The sequence below is a fragment of the Scyliorhinus torazame genome, chromosome 5 (assembly GCF_047496885.1).
Source record: "Scyliorhinus torazame isolate Kashiwa2021f chromosome 5, sScyTor2.1, whole genome shotgun sequence".
NCBI lineage: Eukaryota > Metazoa > Chordata > Chondrichthyes > Carcharhiniformes > Scyliorhinidae > Scyliorhinus > Scyliorhinus torazame.
Genome location: NC_092711.1, coordinates 130,777,377 through 130,798,809, shown reverse-complemented (window position 1 = coordinate 130,798,809; position 21,433 = coordinate 130,777,377). Strand labels below are relative to the sequence as shown.

The window sequence follows — 21,433 nt, the reverse complement described above, 5'->3', positions numbered from 1 at the left end:
CTGCCAGGGTTTCCTTCCTCCCCAGAGATCAGAGACCTCATTGATGAGTTGAGCACACCTGGAACCATATTAAATTGCCCCTTAATTGGGGGGGGGGGGAAATTCATGAAGATTAGCACAAAGTGTTTTCAACTCCTCCCACCTATCTCCCTAACAGGTTGACACATTTATTTGTCTGACTAAAAGAATGGTCTCTGGTGGCACTGTGGTTAGCACTCCTGCCTCACAGTGCTTAGGACCCAGGGTCGATTCCGTCTCCGGTTTACTGACCGGACATTCTCCCCATGTCTGCGTGGATCTCACCTCCACAACCCAAAGATGTGCAGGGTAGGTGGATTGGCCACGCTTAACTGCCCCTTCATTAGAAAAAAAGAATTGGATACTGGAAATTTATTTTTTAAAAGCATGGTATCTTTCCTAATGTTCACAATTAAAGGGGTGGGTTTCCCAGGAGATGGCTGACATTTCAGGGGACATGAAATTAATAATGGACAGAGATATGTCTTGTGTTATATGGTACAGATTAGATATATTATTTATGGTTCTGTAATAAGGTAAACATTATTATTTCTCGTCTTGTAATATAAGACTGTAGTTACGTTATAGATTTCCAGTCATCTCTTCCCTCAGAGGGTTGTTAGTCTTTGGATTTCTCTTCCACAGGGACCAGTTGTATCTGGGGATCATTGAATATATCGAAGCACAAGTTTGACAGATATTTTATTGACAATGGAGTTGAGGGTTATGGGGAACAGGTAAGAAAATAGAGAGGATGCTGAGATGAGGAGGGATCTCTTCACTCAAGGATGTGGTGAAGCTTTGGAATTCTCTACCCCAGAGGAATGTGCAGCCTCAGTCATCAACTATGTTAAGACAAATATTGATAGGTTTCTAGATATTGAAGATATCGATGGATATGGGGATCGTGTGGGGAAAATGGTGTTGAGGTAGATCGGCCAAGGATCTCATTGAATGGTTGAGCAGACTTGGTGGGCCGAATGGCCTACTCTTGCTCCTATTCTAATCTCTGTGCCCTGGTCAGGAAACAGTGAGCTGAGCTTGGATCTGTCAATCAACATGAATCAGCACCTTCAGGAGAATTGGGAGGGTGAATATTAGATACAGCAGAGTGAGAATGGAGGGAGATTGTGTGCGATGGAGATTTACAGCTTTTGGAGAACGAGAGGAAATAATGTTCCACAGGAACTAGAATTGTCTGTTCTGAATTTCTATCCTGTAATAACTGATGACTTGTAAATTGTATTTAAAGGATATTGGAGGAGGAGGAATTATAGACAGAAATCTCAAACATCGCGTCTCGATATGACAGCTTCACTCGATTCCTTCTGATCTGAATATCATTGGGCTCTGAATATCATCGGCGAGAAGGAGAAATGTTTGTCCGATCTGTCGGATTCAAAAGATTTTCAATGTGAGTGTGACTGGAAATGCACCGAGATCCACACAACACACACCCGAGTGAGAGTATTCCAGTGAACTGACTAAGCTTTAGCAAGTTGCACAGCCTGAAAAAACACCACACCATTCACAGCGAGGAGAGACAGTGCACATGTTCTGTGTGTAGACAAGATTCCACTGATTGTCTGAGCTGGAGAAACACGAGGAGACCCAAAACATGGAGAAACCGTGGAAATGTGGGGAATGTGGTAAGGGATATAGAGCCCCATCTCAGCTGGAGATTCATCAACGCAGTCACACTGGGAAGAGGCCATTCACCTGCTCTCAGTGTGGGCAGGGATTCACTCGGTTATCCACCCTGCGGACACACCAGCGAGTTCACACCGGGGAGAAGCCATTCACCTGCTCGCAGTGTGGGACGGGATTCATTTGGTTATCCAACCTGCGGAGACATCAGCGAGTTCACACTGGGGAGAGACCGTTCGCCTGCACTCAGTGTGGGCAGGGATTCACTCGGTTATCCAGCCTGCAGTCACACCAACGAGTTCACACTGGGGAGAGGCCATTCACCTGCTCTCAGTGTGGGCAAAGATTCCGTGCTTTATTAACCCTGCGGAAACATGAGCGAGTTCACTCTGGGGAGAAGCCATTCACCTGCTCTCAGTGTGGGAAGGGGTTCATTGAATCATCCAATCTGCAGAGACACCAGCGAGTTCACACTGGGGAGAAGCCATTCACCTGCTCTCAGTGTGGGAAGGGATTCATTGATTCATCCACTCTGCGAAAACATCAGCGAATTCACACTGGGGAGAAGCCATTCACCTGCTCCCTCTGTGGGAAGGGATTCATACAGTTATCCAGCCTGCAGACACACCAGCGAGTTCACACAGGGGAGAGGCCATTCACCTGCTCTCAGTGTGGGATGGGATTTTCTGCTTTGTCCACCCTGCGGAAACATCAGCGAATTCACACTGGGGAGAGGCCTTTCACCTGCTCCGTGTGTGGGAAGGGATTCACACAGTTATCCAACCTGCAGACACACCAGCGAGTTCACACTGGGGAGAGACCGTTCACCTGCTCCGTGTGTGGGAATGGATTCACACAGTTATCCAGCCTGCAGACACACCAGCGAGTTCACACTGGGGAGAAGCCATTCACCTGCTCTCAGTGTGGGCAGAGATTCCGTGCTTTATCCAACCTGCGGAACCATCAACGAGTTCACATTGGGGACACATCATTTACCTGCTCTCAGTGTGGGGAGAAATTCAGTGATTTATCCACCCTGCAGACACACCAGCAAATTCACACTGGGGAGAAGCCATTCACCTGCTCTGAGTGTGGGAAGGGATTTATTGATTCATCCATCCTGCAGAGACATCAGCGAGTTCACACTGGGGAGAAGCCATTCACCTGCTCCCTCTGTGGGAATGGATTCACACAGTTATCCAGTCTGCAGACACATCAGCAAGTTCACACTGGGGAGAGGTCATTCATCTGCTCTTAGTGTGGGAAGGGATTACATAGAAACATAGAAAATAGGAGCAGGAAGAGGTCATTTGGTCCTTTGTGCCTGCTCCGTCATTCATTATGATCATGAGATATCAACCAACTCAATAGCTTAATCCCGATTTCCCTTCCATATCCTTTGATCCCCTTCGCCCTCAATGCTATATCTAACTGCTTCTTGAAACATACAATGTATTGGCCTCAACTATTTCCTGTGGTAACAAATTCCACAAGCTCACCCCTCTCTGGTTGAAGAAATTACTCAGCTCTGTCCGAAATGGTCTATCCTGTATCCTCAGACTGTGACCTCTGGTTCTGTACACTCCCACCATCGGGAAAATCTTTCCTGCATCCACCCTGTCAAGTCCTGTTAGAATATTATAGGTTTCTATTAGAGCTCCTCTCATTCTTCTGAACTCAACCGAATACAAACCTAACTGATTCAATTTCTCATACGTCAGTCCCACCATCCCAGGAATCAGTCTGGTAAACCTTCGCTGCACTCCCTCTAGAGCAAGAACATCCTTCCTCAGACAAGGAGACCAAAACTGCACACAATATTCCAGGTATGGCCTCGCCAAGGCCCTGTATAATGACAGCAAGATATTCCTGCTCCTGTACTCGAATCCGCTCGCAATGAAGGCGAGCATATCATTTGCCTTCTTTACCACCTGCTGTAGCTGCATGTTTACCTTCAGTGACTGGTGTACGAGGATACCCAGGTCTCGTTGCACATTTCCCTCCTAATTTATGGCCATTCAGCTAATAGTCTGCCTGCTCGTTTTTGCTACCAAAGTGGATAACCTCGCATTTCTCCAAATTATACTGTATCTGCCATTTAATTACCCACTCACTCAATTTGTCCAAATCACACTGAAGGATCTCTGCATCCTCCTCATGGCTCATCCTCCCACGCAACTTGTGTCATCTGCAAATTTGGAGATATTGCATTTTGTTCCTTCATCTAAATCGTTAATATATAAGGTGACGGAGTGGCATGAGGCACAGTGGTTAGCACTGGGACTTTGGCGCTCAGGACCTGGGTTTGAATCCCAGCCCTGGGTCACTATCCGTGTGGAGTTTGCACATTCGCCCCATGTCTGCGTGGGTTTCACCCCCACAACCCAAAGATGTGCAGGTTAGGTAGATTGGCCACACTAAATTGCCCCTTAATTGGTATAAAAAATTGGGTACTCTAAATTTTAAAAATATATATATAAAGTGGTGCAGTGGTTAGCACTGTTGCCTCATGGAACTGAGGACTAGTGTTCAACCCTGGCCCCGGATCACTGTCCTTGCGATGACACGTTCTTCTCGTGACTGCATGGGTCTCACCCCCATAACCCAGGGTAGGTGAATTGGCCATGCTAAATTGCCCCTAAATTGGTAAAAGAAATTGGGTACTTTAAATTTGAAAAGAAAAATCATTGATATATCTTGTGAATATCTGGGTTTAAGCACCGATCCCTGTGGTACCCCACTAGTCACTGCCTGCCAATTTGAAAAGGACCCATTAATTCCTACTCTTTGTTTCCTGTCTGCCAACCAGTTTTGTTATCCATCTCAGTACACTACCCCTAATCCCATGTGCTTTCATTTTACACACTAATCTCTTATGCGGGACTTTGTCAAAAGCCATCTGAAAATACAAATATACCACATCCACTGGCTCCCCCTCATCAACTCTTCCAGTTACACCCTCAAAGAATTCAAGTAGATTTGTCAAGCTTGATTTCCCCTTCATAAATCCATGCTGACTCTGTCCAATCCTGCCATTGGTTTCTAAGTGCTTTGCTATAAAATCTTTGACAATGGATTAGAGAATTTTCCCTACTGCCGATGTCAGGCTTACTGGTCTATTAGTCCCTGTTTTCTCTCGAGCTCCTTTTTTAAATAGTGGAGTTACATAAACCGCCCTCCAATCTGCAGGAACTGTTCCAGAGTCTATAGAATCCTGGAAGATGCACTAATTTGTGAAGACAGAACCAAATTATGTATTTATTTGCTCAGCCATTTCTTTGTTCCCTATTATACATTCCCCTGTTTCTGACTGTAAGGAATCTACATTTGTCTTCACCAATCTTTTTCTCTTCACATACCTATAGAAACTTTTACAATCAGCCTAACGTCCTGTTTTATGCCATTACCAACATCACCACTGCAGTTTGGAGGTCTGTATACAATGCCCACTTTTTTTTTTTTTGCCCCTTGGTGTTTCTCTGCTCTACCCATACAGATTCCACATTGTCGGAGCTAATATCCTTCCTCACTATTGCATTAATTTCCTCTTTAACCAGGACTGCCACTCCACTGCCTTTTCCTTTTTGTCTGTCCTTCCTAAATACTGAATATATTCAGTTCCCATCCCTGGTCATCCTGCAGCCTTGTCTCCATAATCCCGATTATCTTACACCCGTTTACGTCTATTTGCGAGATTCACTTGGTTATGCCGTCTGCAGTCGCACCAGGGAGTTCATACTGAGGAGAAGTCGTTCACCTGCTCTCAATGTGCGAAGGGATTTTGTAATTTATCACACTTTCTGAGACACCAACAAGTTCACAACTGATTACAGGGATTGGATTCTGCTGTTATTGTTTCTGTTCTCAATTACATCCCAGGACTCCATTTTGTTCATTCTGTTGGTCAATGGGGATGGTCAGAGAGTTTCTTTCTGCTGGACTGATCGGTCTCACGACTTCACCTCCAGTGGGCTGATTCTCTCTTTCTTGCGAATATCTGGTTGCATATTTCACAAGGATCAAAGAGTGAAAGGGTTTGGAGGTTAGAAGATGTTTCAGTACCATTTCTGTTTGGAAACTCAAACAATTATGCCACATTGCCATGAAGATGGGCTATGGTGGTTACATGGTTCTTTTGTTTAATTTATCTTGGTGCTTCTCTCAGAAGAAATCTATCAGGGTATGAAGGGCAAGTTGTCTGAAGTGCACTGGGAAACTACATTAAATAGTATGGTGGGAGACAGGCAATCACTAATATTTACGGAATTATTACAGATTTACACGGGGATCGGTTAGCTCAGTTGGCTGGATGACTGGTTTGTGCTGAGTGACACCAACAGCACAGGTTAAATTCCCATACTGGCTGAGGTTAGCCATGGTCTGTGTCAGCATTTATGCTCCACATGATCCTCCACACACTCCACTACATCTCCCCCATCAGCATCTCCTTCTATTCCTTTCTCCCTCATTTATGTATCTTGCTTTATGTTCAATGTATTCATGCTGTTCACCTCAACCACTCGCTGTGGTAGTGAGTTCCACATTCTCACCACTCGCTGGGTAAAGAGGTTTCTACTGAAATTCCTGTTGGATTACTGAATCCCTTCATAATCTTAAAGACTTCCATCAGGTCATCCATCAGTCTTCCCTTTTCCAGAGAAAAGCAGCCCCAGCATTTCCTGAGTGTTTCAATTCTATCCCTCTGAAATGGAACCCTATATGGGCTCCACACTTTAGGAAAGATGTGAAGTTCTTAGAGACGGTGTAGAGGACATTTACGAGAATGGCACCAGAGATGAGGGACTCCAGTTAGTTGGAGTGACTGGAGCAGCTGAATTTCTCTCCTGAGATCACAGCATCTGGAGGGTGGGGAATGGGGCCATTCAGCCCTTTGGGACCGTGTCAGCTCCCTGTGGAGGAAGCCAGTCTGTCCATTGCCCCGTTCTATTCCCAAATCCCTGTGGTTTATTTCTCTCAGTGCCTGTCCAATTTCTTATTGAAATGCTTCTGTCTTCTCTGCATCTCCTACCCTTATAGGCAGTAGGTTCCTGGTTGTTACCACTCCCTTTACATGTACACAAGACTCCTACAGCACAGAGGAGTCTATTTGGCCCATTTTCCCCATGCCAGCTCTTTGTACATTGATCCTTTAATCCCATAGTTTAACTTTTGTTTTCTTTTTCAGAATGCATCAGATTCCCTTTTGGAAGTTAAAATAAATAATAAATAAATAATCTCTTTGTCACAAGTAGGCTTACATTAACACTGCAATGAAGTTACTGTGAAAAGCTCCTAGTCGCCACATTCCGGCACCTGTTCGGGTACACAGAGGGAGATTTCAGAATTCTCAGCTGGTATGGGAACTGAACTTGCACTGCTGGCCTTGATCTGCATCACAAACCAGCTGTCTCGGCCACTGAGCTAAACCAGCACCATTTATAGACAGTGCATTCCAAATCACAACTCGCTGTGTTTTACAACAAATAATTGTGCATACGGTGTGTCGGGTTTCACAGAGTATTCAAAATGGTGTCAACGTCATGGTTATTACACAAAATTAAGATTCAATCTTTATCAATGATTCTGGTGAGGACACCGAGTGTAATATATCCAAGTTTGCGGACAATTAAAACAAATGTACATTTCTATAAAACCTCTTGCGATCACTGGACCTCCTAAAGTGTTTTAAAGCCAATGGAGTACTTTTGAAACACATTCACTGTTGTAATGTAGGAAGCTGTAAGTACTCATGTGTAATCACAGTTTCAAAATTGTTATTTTCATAGTGTATTCACTGACATTAGTAACAAGGTCAAGGAAGCCCTTTTATACCTCTTAACATGTGGTACATTTCATCTTCTGTACCTTTTCTACATTAACTATATTGATTTCAGAACAAAAAACAATAATTAAATTCATGATTATTCAGTAGTGAACTTTGATTATGATTAGTGAATTGGTGTATTAGGTAATTATATTGTAAAGACCAGATCTTTATTTTGAAAAATAACACCATCAACCAAAATGTTTTCAGAAACTGCAGAGCTATCAGAATTTGTTTGAAAAAATAAATTACTTTATAATTTTGAGAAGTTACAAGACATCCTATTCTGCCAAGACTATGTGGGCTAGGCAGTGGGGTAATGGTATTGTTACTGAGCTAGTAATCCAGAGACCCAGGTTAAAGCTCTGGGGATCTGGGATTAAATCTGGCTACGACAGGTATTGAAATTGAATATAAGTCTCAAATTAAAAGTCTAATGTTGACATTGTCGATTGTTGTAAAACCCATCTGGTTAATCAATGTCCTTCAGGAAATCTGCTCTCCTTACGTGGCCTGGCCTATACGTGACTCCAGATCCACAGCAATGTTGTGGTTGATTTGTAAGTGTCCTCTGAAATAGCCTCCCAAGACACGCAGTTCAAGGGCAATTGGAATGAGCAGTAAATGCTGGTCCAGCCAGTGACCCCCACCTTCCATGAATGAATAATTTTTAAGGCGGCTCATTGTTCAATCTGAAGATTAGTAAGAAACTGTCTCTTTGATTGGATTCGATTTATTGTCACGTGTACCGAGATACAGCGAAAAGTGTGCAGTCCAGACAGATCGTTCCATACATGAAAAAACCTCGGACATACGATAAACACAATGCAAATACATAGACACAGACAACGGGTGAAGTATACAGAGTGTCGTGCTACTCAGTAGAGAACCAGTGTATCTCGTATCAATCAAATGTATTCATTAAAACTTACTGTATTAACTAGCTACCAGTCTGTAACATGATTAAATAAGCAGTGATCCTTAATTGAGTTACAATTAATGAAACAATGAATCAGTAGTTATAGTAAAAGTCTGAATTTTATTTGTTGTAAAAATGTAAAAGCTTAATTGGTGTGTGTATATAAAGAATGTGCAATGAGGTAAATGCACCGAAGAGAGACCTTCCAACTCTGATTAGCCTCAACATTTGAAACTATGAATAAGGAATTGTAGAGAACCCGATAAAGGAACTGTATGAAACAGTTCAATTGTATTCCTGCCTAAGATAATGAGAGAAGGTGATGTCAGTAATTGGAGATCCAATTAAATTAAGATGTGGAGATGCCGGCGTTGGACTGGGGTGAGCACAGTAAGAAGTCTTACAACACCAGGTTAAAGTCCAACAGCTTTGTTTTGAATCACTAGCTTTTGGAGCACTGCTAATTAAATTTACAATTAAATGAAACTATTGCCCAATGGTCATGTTGCAACAAACCCAACTCTGACATGAGGTAATGGTCACTTTGGGGATAAAAGCAGAGGTTCCGAAGGTCTTCCTTGCTGGCCATGTACTGAAGATTCCCGAGGCCGAGTTCCAAGGAAATTACTGTCAAAGAAGGAGGGTTACACTTTCACAGACTAATCACCTGCATGAAGTTGTAAACGTGAATGTGTTCAAGTTGTTCAGTAAACCTTTTCTTTTAATAAACTCCTTTTCAAATTTACTGTCCAGAATTCTGCCTTTGATTTAATCGGTTAAAGTCTTGTCCGAACCAAAGCAAATTTATCAATGGTAATTTGGGGATGTCTGAAATCAGTTAAGGATCAAATAGCATAAACCTTCAATTTAAAACGTGCACTTCTGTAGCACCTTTCACAAACACAGCATGTGCCAAAGTGTTTCTGAAGTGTCATCACTGTTGTGGGAAATGCAGCAGCTAATTTCCACAAAGCAAGATCCCACAAACAGCAATGGGACAATGAGCAGATGATCTGATTTTGGTGATGTTGAGGGACAAAATAGTTGGCAGGACACCGGGGATAAATCCCCAACTCTTCTTCACAATAGTGGCTGTGGGAACGTTTACAGGACCTGGGAGGGACAGATGGGGCTTCAGTTGAACATCTTATTTGAAAGAAGGAAACTGACAGTGCAGCACTCCCTCAGTGCTGGGGCGAGGAATATTGGATGTGATTTTTGTCCTCAAGTCCCTGGCCTGGGACTTAATCCCACAACCTTCTGATTCAGGGTGAGAGTGCTACCCACTGAGCCAGGGCTGACACGATAGACAATACAAAGTTAGAAAGGGAAAGTTACCCTTTTAAACCTCACCAGTTGCCCCCAGTACCTAAACCTAACAATAAAATCCCCAGGACAGTTCCGGTGGCGACTGGTGGGAGAAGGCCGCACATAGGGTAGCTCCCGCTATGGTCTTTGCTTTTTGGACTTTTTAACCTGGTTCCCGGGGATTTTGGGTACCAAAACCAGCCCAGCAAATGGAATAAGGGATTTGTTGGCAAAAATATGTTGAAATTTATGAAGAAGGTCAGAGGCAAGATTACGGTGTAATCCTTCGATAAAGACTGGAAACCTGCGAAGCTGAGCAGAAGGGAAGGCGGCAGACGCAGCCTTGGGTGTGGCTGCTCATATCACGGTGGAAATGCCGACTGAGGTGATGGTGCAGGAGTTTGGAAACTGAAGCATTTTGAGGTACAGGGCAGGATGATAATGGAAACCCTTCAGAGGTCAATTGAGGTCATTTCATTTTTCATTCATTTCATTGAGGAGTCACCTGGCCCTATTCAGGAGAAGCTGGAAAAAACCTCTGAGGCGGTGAAAGAGGCATGGAGGGGTGTGGAGCCGCCTTGTTGCGACATGGGGATCGAATCCCTCGTTGGAAGCTGAGATTTTGCGAGTGGAAGGAGAGGAACAAGACTCCTGAGGGCAAAGGTGGATGACTTGGAGAACTGGGCGAAGAGACAGAACTTTAGAATCATGAGGTTGCCAGGAGATGGAGGGCCCGAAGCCGACCGAGGACTTTTCTCTGATGTTTGCCAAGCTTTTGCGGGGGGGAAATGGGCGATTGTCCCTTCCAGAGTTGGATCGGGCCCACCGAGTGTCATAATATACACACAGGTATATGATGGTGCACAGACAGGCAGTGATTGACACACAGGATGACCAGTGAACACACAGAACACAGCAGCCAATCACCAGACAGGACACTCACTATAAAGCTAGAGGGCACTAGTTTTCCCGCTCTCTTGGGATCCAGCCTCTGAGCCAGTCAGAGCCATGAGCAGCAACTAGAACATACACCATGTGGTAGTAAGATAGTCTGGTCAGGTTAGCCTCAGGTCTCCAGTCAAGTCAGCATAGTGTCAACCCACAGTTAAAGCATGTATGATAGTTAAGAGTTCAATAACATCAAGTTGCATTTCTTCAAGTGTTGGAAGCCTGTCTCTCTCACTGCTGCAGCAAACGCAGTCCTCGCAGACCCGACATACCCAACACATCATGGTATCAGTGAGTTATGCTCGAGTTTGACGGACCTACCTTAAGATAGTCTACCTTTGACCAGCGATCAGCCATCTGGTAACATGGACAGCGTCCGCCCTCTCCCGCAGCTCCGCATCGCCGGCAACCTCGGTGCTAACTGGAAGACTTTAAAGCAGAAGTTCCAGCTGTATCTTGATGCCACCGACCTGGAAACCGTGTCGGATGCCAGGAAGATCGCTCTCTTCCTATCTACAGCCGGGGACCACGCTATCCACCTCTTCAACTCCCTCACCTTTGCTGAAGGCGAGGACAAGACAAAGTTTAAAACAGTCCTGCTGAAGTTCGACAGCCACTGTGACATCAAAGTCAACGAGAGCTTTGAACACTGTGTGTTCCAGCAGAGGCGGCAGGGTAAGGATGAACCTTTCCAGTCCTTTTAAAACCCACCTCCGTATCCTCGCGTAGTCCTGCAACTACGGCTCCACTTCCGACTCCATGGTCCGCGACCAGATCGTTTTCGGGGTCCACTCCGATCCCCTTCGCCAGCAGCTCCTTAAAGTTAAGCAGCTCACCCTTACCATTGTTGCTCTTATTAGCCTTAGTTTATTAGTTCTAATTCTATCACCTTTGCTCATGAGTCGCCAGGTATCTTTCTGATACCGCCACGTGGTTCAAGTTTAAGTAATGATTAATAATACAGCACACCGCTTAGTAAGCGTTAAATCAACGCTTGTTTATTATATACAGCAATTAATACTGATACAATAATCCTACTTCTAGACTAATACCTACAACTAACAGGCCAATACTTAACTTTGGGAATGGCTCACCAGGCCAGGGAAACGAATGGTCTTTCGAATTGGTCCTGAGCCTGCGGGATTCAAAGGCTGATACAGGTCGATGGTTAGGAGTGTCTATCTGATAGCGATCGCTGGAGTCAAACTTACAGTTTTCTTTGTCGAAGGTTCTTGCGAAGGTTGCGAGCAGGAAGAGAAGGGTCGAGTTGAACTTGTCCCCTATTCTTATGGTCCCCAGGGGCCTCCCGCCTCTCGGGGCGGACCTTGACCCTGGTTCCAAGTGATTGGACTTGGTCCCAATCACTTGGTTCGATATGCTCCAATAATGGGGCGATTCCTTGATCGGGGGGTGGTCGTTCACCTTTCTTTGTCTCGGCCACTGCTGGCGGCGAGAGGTCTGGATCGGCTTTGTGTTGCTAATGTGTAGCAATTGTTCCCGGGGATGGCTGCTTAATATGCAGGTGGCTGGGCTGTTGTGATGTTGATGGCTGCAGGAATCGGTCTGGGTCGATTTCCCCAGAGGCGAATACATTGTTTTACCTGCAGCTGTCCGTTTGAGTCCCGTTGGCTGATTTTCCCATCAGCCTCTTCCGTTCGCCATTTTAGAACGGGGTTTGACCATTCTAATCGGGAATCAGCCATTTTACGTGGCTACAAGCCCTCCTTGTGATCCTAACGCGAAGCGTGAAGGATCACATACATTTTTTTTTCTTTCCATTCCCTGACCGGAGGGGGTGGGGCACCTCCTACATGGCCTCTGCTCTGACCCTAGCTCTGCACAAAAATTTTACCTAACAATTCTAAGGGCGCTATGTCAGGCAGGGACATGCATTCACAAAATAACAAACTTGGAACCTCTAATTTAACCTTATTACACTATACTCACTAAACATTGCATTATCCTATCTTCCTAAAACATACAACAAAAATCACATTATTCCATAATCTTTCCTGGCTTGGCAGTCAAGCTCAGGATCATACAGTGTTTCTCATGAAAATTCTGTACATTCCTTTATTCACAGTAAATAACGCAAGTGAATGCTCTTTATTATTTTGTTATAGTTCGCGGGAGTTGTGGGTCTGGTCATAACCGAATATAGGGGATCTGATCCGATATACTGGGGTTTGAGCGCGGTACGCTCTCCTTTTCCATTTACGTAGGCGCATAGTCTGCACTACACAGCAGAGTATCGCCAACGCCAACAGTGCTTCGATCACGTAGGACAGGGAGTACCAGGTTACGAACCTGGCACACCAGGATAATGCAGCGTCGCTGGTGACTGGGCTCTCGGTACTGCTGGGCAGTGAAACATTAACGGCGGGGAGGTTTGAAGTCATGGTGTTCGCGTTCCCGCGCAACCAAATGTCCAACAAAAAGATGTTGATCACGATGAAGGAAGTCCTCATGGCTGTTCTGTTTTCCTTTTCTTTCTTTGTGTTCTCTTTATTTTCTCCGGTCCTGGAGCTTCTGGAGTTCTGTAGGAACAAGCATAGTACCTGTAATTATCTTTGTTTAATATGTGGTGTGCTAGTGTGTCTGTCCTTTGGTGTCAATTATAACCTTATAATTGGTCACTATGTGTGACTCCCTTATTTTTTTTTTCAAAACAAGATTTAGGACACGGCACACTTCCCAATCGTGAACCAGTGCTGATTTACCATCCCAATATTCCAGGATGTAAATAGCAGAAGGCAGCAACCGAAAGGTCGTCGAAACAAATAAAAACTTTTTGAAATGAAAAATGTCAAATGAGGTGCGTATGGGCCGCGACGGGTAAGATTTGGATGGAGTCCCTGGGTAGGACAGCTACCAATGCCGTATCTCCCCTACCCGAGCGTGATTGACCAACGGGGGGGGTCCCCAGGCAGGGCGGGTCTCACGCCGTTTCTCCACTGCCTGAGCAACCGACAAGAATGGGCAAAAATGTAGTCATCGTGGTGGGGCTGCCATAGTGGTTCTATCCTTCGAACCAGAAGGGCAGTTACGGTTGGGCGTCTGATACCCGAACATGTATCAGCTGAAAAGCTAGTTCCTCTGAACAAGCGTGTGGTCTGTTGACAGTTATCTGCAGATAAGCTACTTCCGCTGAACAAGCGTGTGGCAGCGGTGGGTCTCTGAGGGCAAGTCCTCAGAGGTTTCGGCAGAATGGGCGTGTGGCAGTGAGAAAAATTCTCCTGTCGGACAAACAACATTAAACAAACTCACTAACAACATAAAACATTCTGCAGGTTCCATCAGAATACGGGACATTGTAAATCACATTTGGGCTGGGGTGTAACAAGCATATGGAGGGAGTGCAGCGTGACCGAAGAAGAAAGGAAGGAGGAGTGAAACAAAAATGAAGCGGCCTTGCTGAGGTAACGCTGCCATGAGAAGTGGTGGGTAAGCGCTCACAGTTTGCATGGGGCAGCTGGGACCTTGTAGCTGCTGTGGGTGGTGTTCTCTTCCATATCTGGGGGCTAGTCTAGCTGGTGGGGGTCTCCTGCAATCTCGGGCGAAGTGTCCTGGCTGCCCACAGTTGTAACATGACCCCTGGGGCACATAAGGTGGAGCAGGCTCTCTGATGCATTGTTCCCTTGGGTATGGTTCCCTGGATGGGGGGTCGGGGCTGTTGGTGTCTTTGCTGGTTTGGGGGGCATTTGTGGGCTGGTTCCGTTGCAGTTTCAGGGTGGCTTGACATTCTCGTGCGTAATGTCCTAATTGTCCGCAATTATAACATTCCGGTGCTTTCTGGGGGGGGGGCTGTTGCTTCCTTTGTTTACCCATGCGGGGTTCTGGTGCGTTTTAACTGGATGCATGTCTGCCTGCTCTTCCTCGGGTTCCCTAACTGCGGGTTTGTCTGCTTCTGCCTGCTGTTCTTCAGGATTTTTAACTGCGGGTTTGTTTTGTACAGACTGCTCCCAGGCGCGGGACAATCTTTTTAAAACCCATTTCTCATTGTGGGCTTCCTCTGAGGGGTCATAATTCGTACAGGCTTTTTGTCCTGCCTCTGTGGCATGGGAGATAAGGGTGCGGGTCCATTTGGCCGTACCATCTTGGGACAAATGGGCACGTTCTAAATTTCCAAAAACTGCTGTGAAATGAATCCACAGGCGTCCAGCAAACGCTGTGGGGTGTTCTGTCTTTTCCTGCCTGCACTTATTGAGGCCATCTACGGGGTCACCCCGGTTATACCCGATCGCATCCAGGATCACGGTATGCATTTCTGTAAGGGTGCCTCCTCCTACATTCTGTGGGTCGGGAAGGGCTGCTGCTACCGATGGATCTAAACTTAGAACCATGAGCGTGACATGCTCTCTCTCGTCCAGGACGTACATGTGCGCCTGGCGTCTAACTGTGGCAAAGAACTGGCGGTGGTCTGAGCTGGGGAGGAATGGTGTGATCTTCTCGCATGCGTCCCTTAATTGGGTCACTGTTAAGGGGGTGGAATATAGATATGCCGCATCGTCCGGTGTGGCTGTGCGGAGGGTGGTTACAGGGTTCACTGAGCCTGAACTACCTGCTGTGTGGGGGGTTGGGTTGCTTTTCTCCTTTGGGGCTTTTCCTGCGCACATGTTCCCTGAACATATCTCTGCGCTGTTTCTTGTAACTCTTCCCAATCAGGGCTGTCTTCCTGGTCTAACTTTTCCCCAAAGGTTTCCTGAAATCCTTTCTGGACAGAAAGCAGTGATTGCAGCTCTGCAATCTGCTTCGGCATTTTGCATGGTCTATGGTGCTCTGTCTTTGTTCTGTGGTTGCAGCGTGGAGTGCTCTCAAGGCTGCCTTGAGATCACTGCATTGTTTCTGGAGCGTCTCTACCTGCTTTTCTGTCTCTTTTCTTACCAGGACTGCACGTTGCGTGTCCTGGTAGGCCTTTTCATACTGTGATTGGAAACTGCTTAAATGCGCCAGACAAGACTGGTGACCCCGTTTGGCGTCAGCCACCTCTCCATCTTTTGCTGCCAATTTCCTCCTTAGTTCTAAATTCTCTTTCTCAACTTCGCATACATCGACTTTACTCATCCGATGTATGCCCTCAACTTCTTTGCGGAGCGTCCTGACGACCTCCTCTGTGCCTCGCAATTGTGCCAGACAGGACACGATTGCCACCGGCTTGCGAGCTTTCGCTAAGCTCTTTTTATGTATCTCGCTCAGGTTCTCCCACCAAGTATGCCCTATACTTCCGGGACCTGATTCTTTATTATCGCAGAAATCATTCCACAGGGGCCATCCTTTGCCCTTGAGATATTTCCGGATTTCCTCTTCCCAAATGAGACACTGTCCCACTGTACTGCTGCTGGTCGCTGCGACCGCAAATTCCTCGGGGTTCATCAGGCGTTGCATTGCCTGCATGGCCATCTTTCCTATCCGCTTGCTTCATTTAAATTTGGAACAGGGGGCTAAGGTGGTGTCGTAGATGCGGGTACGGCTTGTGCTAATTTCCGAAAATACAGACATCCGACAGTTTTGACGCAACAAAAATCTATCAGTTTTACCTTATAGCCCTGTTAGTTACGCATGCATACGCACACTTCCGAATTATGACTATTAATCAGAACTGCTTGAACACTTGTGTTTTTTTTGTTTCCAATTGGATTCTAATTCAAAATTTCTTGGGTTCTCCCGGAGTGGTTTTCCACTTCTAGATCGGGTCCCGTCAGGATGTCGCCAAAATGTTGCTCTTATTAGCCTTAGTTTATTAGCTCTAATTCTGTCACCTTTGCTCATGAGTCGCCAGGTATCTTTCTGATACCGCCACGTGGTTCAAGTTTAAGTAATGATTAATAATACAGCACACCGCTTAGTAAGAGTTAAATCAATGCTCGTTTATTATATACAGCAATTAATACTGATACAATAATCCTACTTCTAGACTAATACCTACAACTAACAGGCCAATACTTAACTTTGGGAATGGCTCACCAGGCCAGGGAAATGAATGGTCTTTCGAATTGGTCCTGAGCCTGCGGGATTCAAAGGCTGATACAGGTCGATGGTTAGGAGTGCCTATCTGGTAGCGATCGCTGGAGTCAAACTTACAGTTTTCTTTGTCGAAGGTTCTTGTGAAGGTTGCGAGCAGGAAGAGAAGGGTTGAGTTGAACTTGGCCCCATATCTTATTCGATATGCTCCAATAATGGGGCGATTCCTCGATCGGGGGGTGGTCGTTTACCTTTCTTTGTCTCAGCCCCTGCTGGCGCCGAAAGGTCTGGATCGGCTTTGTGTTGCTAATGTGTAGCAATTGTTCCCGGGGATGGCTGCTTAATATGCAGATGGCTGGGCTGTTGTGATGTTGATGGCTGCAGGAATCGGTCTGGGCCGATTTCCCCAGAGGCGAATACATTGTTTTACCTGCAGCTGTCCGTTTGAGTCCTGTTGGCTGATTGCCCAATACACAGTGATCCTAGTCACAGCGCAGGAACGTCCAGTCAGTACAGCAACCCGTTGCAGACTCCGACTCTGCCATGGTTCCAGATTCCGACACCGAGGGCCTCACATCCCCATTCCGGGTGGGCATCATTGACAATATTGAATTCTTTACCCGTCAGTCTGGCCTCAATAAAACTCGAGATGGATTTGTAGGTATAGTATTATTTATTTTTAACCAACTTGCAAGGCTGACTCGCTCCACAGAGATTCAGAACACACAAGCGGTCTCCTGGAGCCCCAGAACGGAGTGCTATCGGAGACAAATAAATCTTTACAAATCTCATTCAAATGGCATCAAGTTTCACATACAAGATTCCCATAGGTCACCCTATACACCTCCTGGCCTGGCCATATATCCTGATTGGCTCACTTTGCATTCCTTAACCCTGGGCCTCTTGTTACCCAGAATCCTTTCCCCCATCCTCCAGGCACCCCTCACCCCTTCCTTGCCATGCTTTCTGAATCCCTTTGTCCTTTGTGAACTCACTACTATCAGACTGGCTCACATCTACATTACTGTAACTAATAATTGAGCTAATTATTTTATATCACATTTGTTTGTTCAATTCCTCATTCCCTCCTTTTATCATTTCATGATAACCTATCGGTCCAATCCATAGCTACGGCCCCTCATCTAAGAAGATTCGTCGCTGCATTTCCAATTCCTGTTGCAGCACTCCGTCATCCGCTGCACCCTCGTGGATCTTAACAGCCAAGATTCTAGGGGCGTCTATCTGTTCCAGTGCACCCTGCATTTTACCCATCATGCATTTAAGGATAGCCAGGCCCACAAAGATGCAGCCGAGTGCCACTGCTAAATACATGGCCAAATTTATCAACCAGTCCTTCCAACCTCCGAATCCCCAGTTACCCCAAGCAGCCTATCATACTGTGAGTGGGAATTATCCCGAGGCAGGGGAAGGCAAATAGCCGGTGGTGCTGAACCTGGATCGTAAGGAAGAGTGACTTGCTCGGGAGGTGGCTCGGATCGCTGACAATGAACCACCGTTTGGGGAGTGCCCCAAAGCGGTGAAACTGAAAATAACCTAGACACCGCTGCGGGGTTCGGGTAGCAGACAACCCGTCCCTGGCCATACAAGCGGTGGTAGATCTGGGAGAAGAGATTCATACTACCCAGGTCTCCCTCATTCTGGGTCCTAAATTAATTAAGTATATCTCCTGATAACCTACGTTCTAGTTGTACTCCCCTTCTCACACGCTCCGTCCTCTCCGCGCGGTCTGACTTTATCTTTATGGCACCAATCTTAACACATCCAAAATCAAATTTACATGTACTCCAAAAACAAGGCAATGTCCATGCAATGTTCCCTTCCCATCGCCGGGACCGGTGCAATTGCTTCATGAGTCCTGCATTGTCCGTTAACCTGATGACCTTCCATGAGCCGATACCATGTCCTCGTATATGGGGGCAGTGAAGAACGTCACCTCTGCATAAGTGAAATGTCCTTGTAGTTTGGTTGGGGTTACAGATGTAGATGATATTTCCCTTTTCCATTTCCGCCGCCGATGTCACTCCAAGCGAGGTGAGGCCGAAGATTACACAGGCGGTGCGTAGCCACCCCATCATGCTCCACACCTGTAAAACAGCGATGGGGAAGGGAGGCAGGTTAGTGACCGACCTTTTTACAGTGGTGGAGGTGGACCCAATTTACAGTGGTGGAGGTGGACCCAATTTACAGTGGTGGAGGTGGACCCAAGCACTCCGCCCCTCCACTTTAATAGCAGTGGGGGTGGTAAGAAGAACTTGGAAGGGCCCCTCCCATCGTGGCTCCGACCCTTTCTGAGTCCAATTTTTGACCATGACATAACTACCAGGCTGCACTGAAAGCGAGCTATGTAATGGGGACGGTGACGGGTGAGCTGCGTGGACCTGGCCATGGAGCTCTTTGAAGACCTTAGTGAGGGCTAGAACATAGGTAGTCATTTCTGCAGTCATATGGTGAAACTGAACAGTCTGGGAACATGCAGGTTCCAGGGAGTTCTAAGGGGCCTGCCATAAAGGATCTCGGCAGGAGAGAGCCGGGCCGGTCCCGCAGGTGTAACCCGCAGCTGGAAGAGGGCAACGGGGAGCAACTTAAGCCATGTCAGTCCCGTGTCGGCTCTTAATTTAGCCAATTTAGTTTTGAGGGTCTGATTCTGTCTCTCAACCAACCCGGCCACCTAAAATGAGGCCTGTTATCAGAACTTTAACCACAGTAGGATCTTTATTATTGGTAGTCGGATACGCCTCAACCCATCTGCTAAACACATCCACAATGACCAGAACATATTTATAACATTGACACCTGTCCAACTCAACCACAAGGGATACCTTTGCCGGTGTTATATTGCTGACAAATCAAGCACCGATTACTGATACTCTGGGCCAGCCCCTGCATTTTAGGGTGCCACCAAGTGTCCAGCAACAAATCACTAGTTCCCCGAGCCCCACAATGAGTTGCAAAGTGTACACATTCGATGACCCATAAAGCCAGTACATCAGACATACAAGTCTGATGTGCTGGCGTGGTCCATAAAGAAGAAACAGAATCATATGTACAACCTAACCGTTTCCACATTTGTTTATCACTCTCAGGAGCGTCCTCCTGTAACCTTATGACGTCTTGGATGGTTGGCATTGGCTTGTCAGAGGCAGACCTATTTATTGCAGAACGTTTAGTCTGACTTAACATTTTAGGCACCATCACTTGCTGAATTTGCGCGGCTGTCCGCGCTGCACAATCTGCTCGTTCATTACCAACGTCAACTGGGGTCTTACTGTTTGTATGGGCAGCGCATTTAATGACGGAAATCTGCACGGGCATAAGGAGGGCCTGCAGTAGGTCATTAACTAAACCCTGGTGGGATATTTCCATGCCGGGATAAGGAATCCCCTATTCTTCCAGAGCTGTCCGAAGTCATGAACTACCCCGAAGGCATATCGTGAGTCAGTATAAATATTTACCCGGCGATCTGAAGTGCGTACTCTGTTGGGTCTGAATGATCCACTGCCCTCCTTACCATCGGTCACAGATCTTGGCATGGTACTGGTCATGGACCTGACGTGTAATATGAGGGCCTACAGAAGCTGACTGTGGCCATAAATGTGGTGGTATTGTAACAAAATCGGCTGTACCTTCTTTTCCCGTGACTGTGGCTGTAATCTTGACTGGCCATTCGGTCCCAATTAACGGCCGGTATTTGTCCTCCAACTCCCTGTTCTGTCCGGTTCTGTCATAGGCCAGGGAAACGTGGTGCAGTGAATGTTCAATGTCTAACGTCCACCACTAGGGTGTGATAGAAATATAGCACTGTTGTCTCATCCTCCATGATTGAACCGTTACCCCTTCGTCTCCGCACTCTAGCTGTAGCTGGAAGATACACAGTAAATCTCGGGCCAACAAGTTACAGTCCAATCCAGTAGTCTCTAACAGACGGTGAAGGTGCAGAAATAGGACCCAAACTATCAAGCGAAGGGACTGGAGAGGCTGGCATGATTTGAATCTGGGGAGCAGTGACTGGATATAAATTATGATACCCTGGTGGTTCTGGAATTAGTGCAGACAATGCTACTGGTGCAGTCGGGACTCTACCTGACATGGTCCAATTCTCTAGGTCATCATCTGCCTCTGTCAATACAAGGCCAGCCATTGAACTACGTAGCCCATTTTTAAAACTTGAGTCTGCCCCACTAGGTGTCTCCCTCTCTTTACTTGCACGTTTTTTGAATGCACACTCCTTTTTCAAGATCTCCAGAGTTTTCTGGTTCCCCCTTCACTAATTGGATTCCCCATTTTGAGGGCATTTTCTTGCCAACTTGATAACATGATCTTATCCCTCTCCTCTTGACAATATTGTCTCCATAATCCAAATAACTCTTTGGCTTTCATACTTTGGCTCTTTTTCCAGATTTAACCCTGAATCTTCTTAATGATGTTCAGATCTTTAGTGCCTCCTAGTGGTCATTCGTCCCCCAATTTCTTCCTTAAAGTTGCTGGCATTTTTCTAAAATCTGTCACTTTTTCTGGATAAATATCACATAATATTTGCAATGGACTGCTTGGATCACTCGTGTTATCCAAGCAATTCCCGATAATCTCGAACTAGTCCTCAAGACTGCGTTGTTCGCCACTACAGTCCAAGGATACAATTTTAGCTTAATCAACTATAGTTTCCAAAACACACGTGGAACTGAACCGTCTTTCCGACGTCCCATCAATTCCTTTAAAAAAATTTTTTTTTTAATTCTCCTTTTTCACGTTTTCTCCCAGATTTACACCCATCAACAATAAACAATAAT

The 21,433-nt window shown here is 46.0% G+C and overlaps 1 protein-coding gene across 12 annotated transcripts in view; it reads left to right on the top strand.

The window, feature by feature from the left end:
- LOC140419748 (uncharacterized) overlaps positions 1-21,433 on the top strand; it is a 204,541-nt gene that overhangs the window by 9,581 nt on the left and 173,527 nt on the right. For 11 of the 12 annotated variants that reach the window (XM_072503704.1, XM_072503695.1, XM_072503700.1 and 8 more), the window contains one exon: positions 1,271-9,153. The exons of the other annotated variant lie outside the window; for it this stretch is intronic. In XM_072503704.1, the coding sequence (XP_072359805.1) occupies positions 1,637-2,923 (1,287 nt within the window). In that variant the 5' untranslated portion in view covers positions 1,271-1,636 and the 3' untranslated portion in view covers positions 2,924-9,153. Of the gene's footprint in view, positions 1-1,270; positions 9,154-21,433 lie in introns of those variants that run through there. 12 annotated transcript variants of the gene reach the window in all.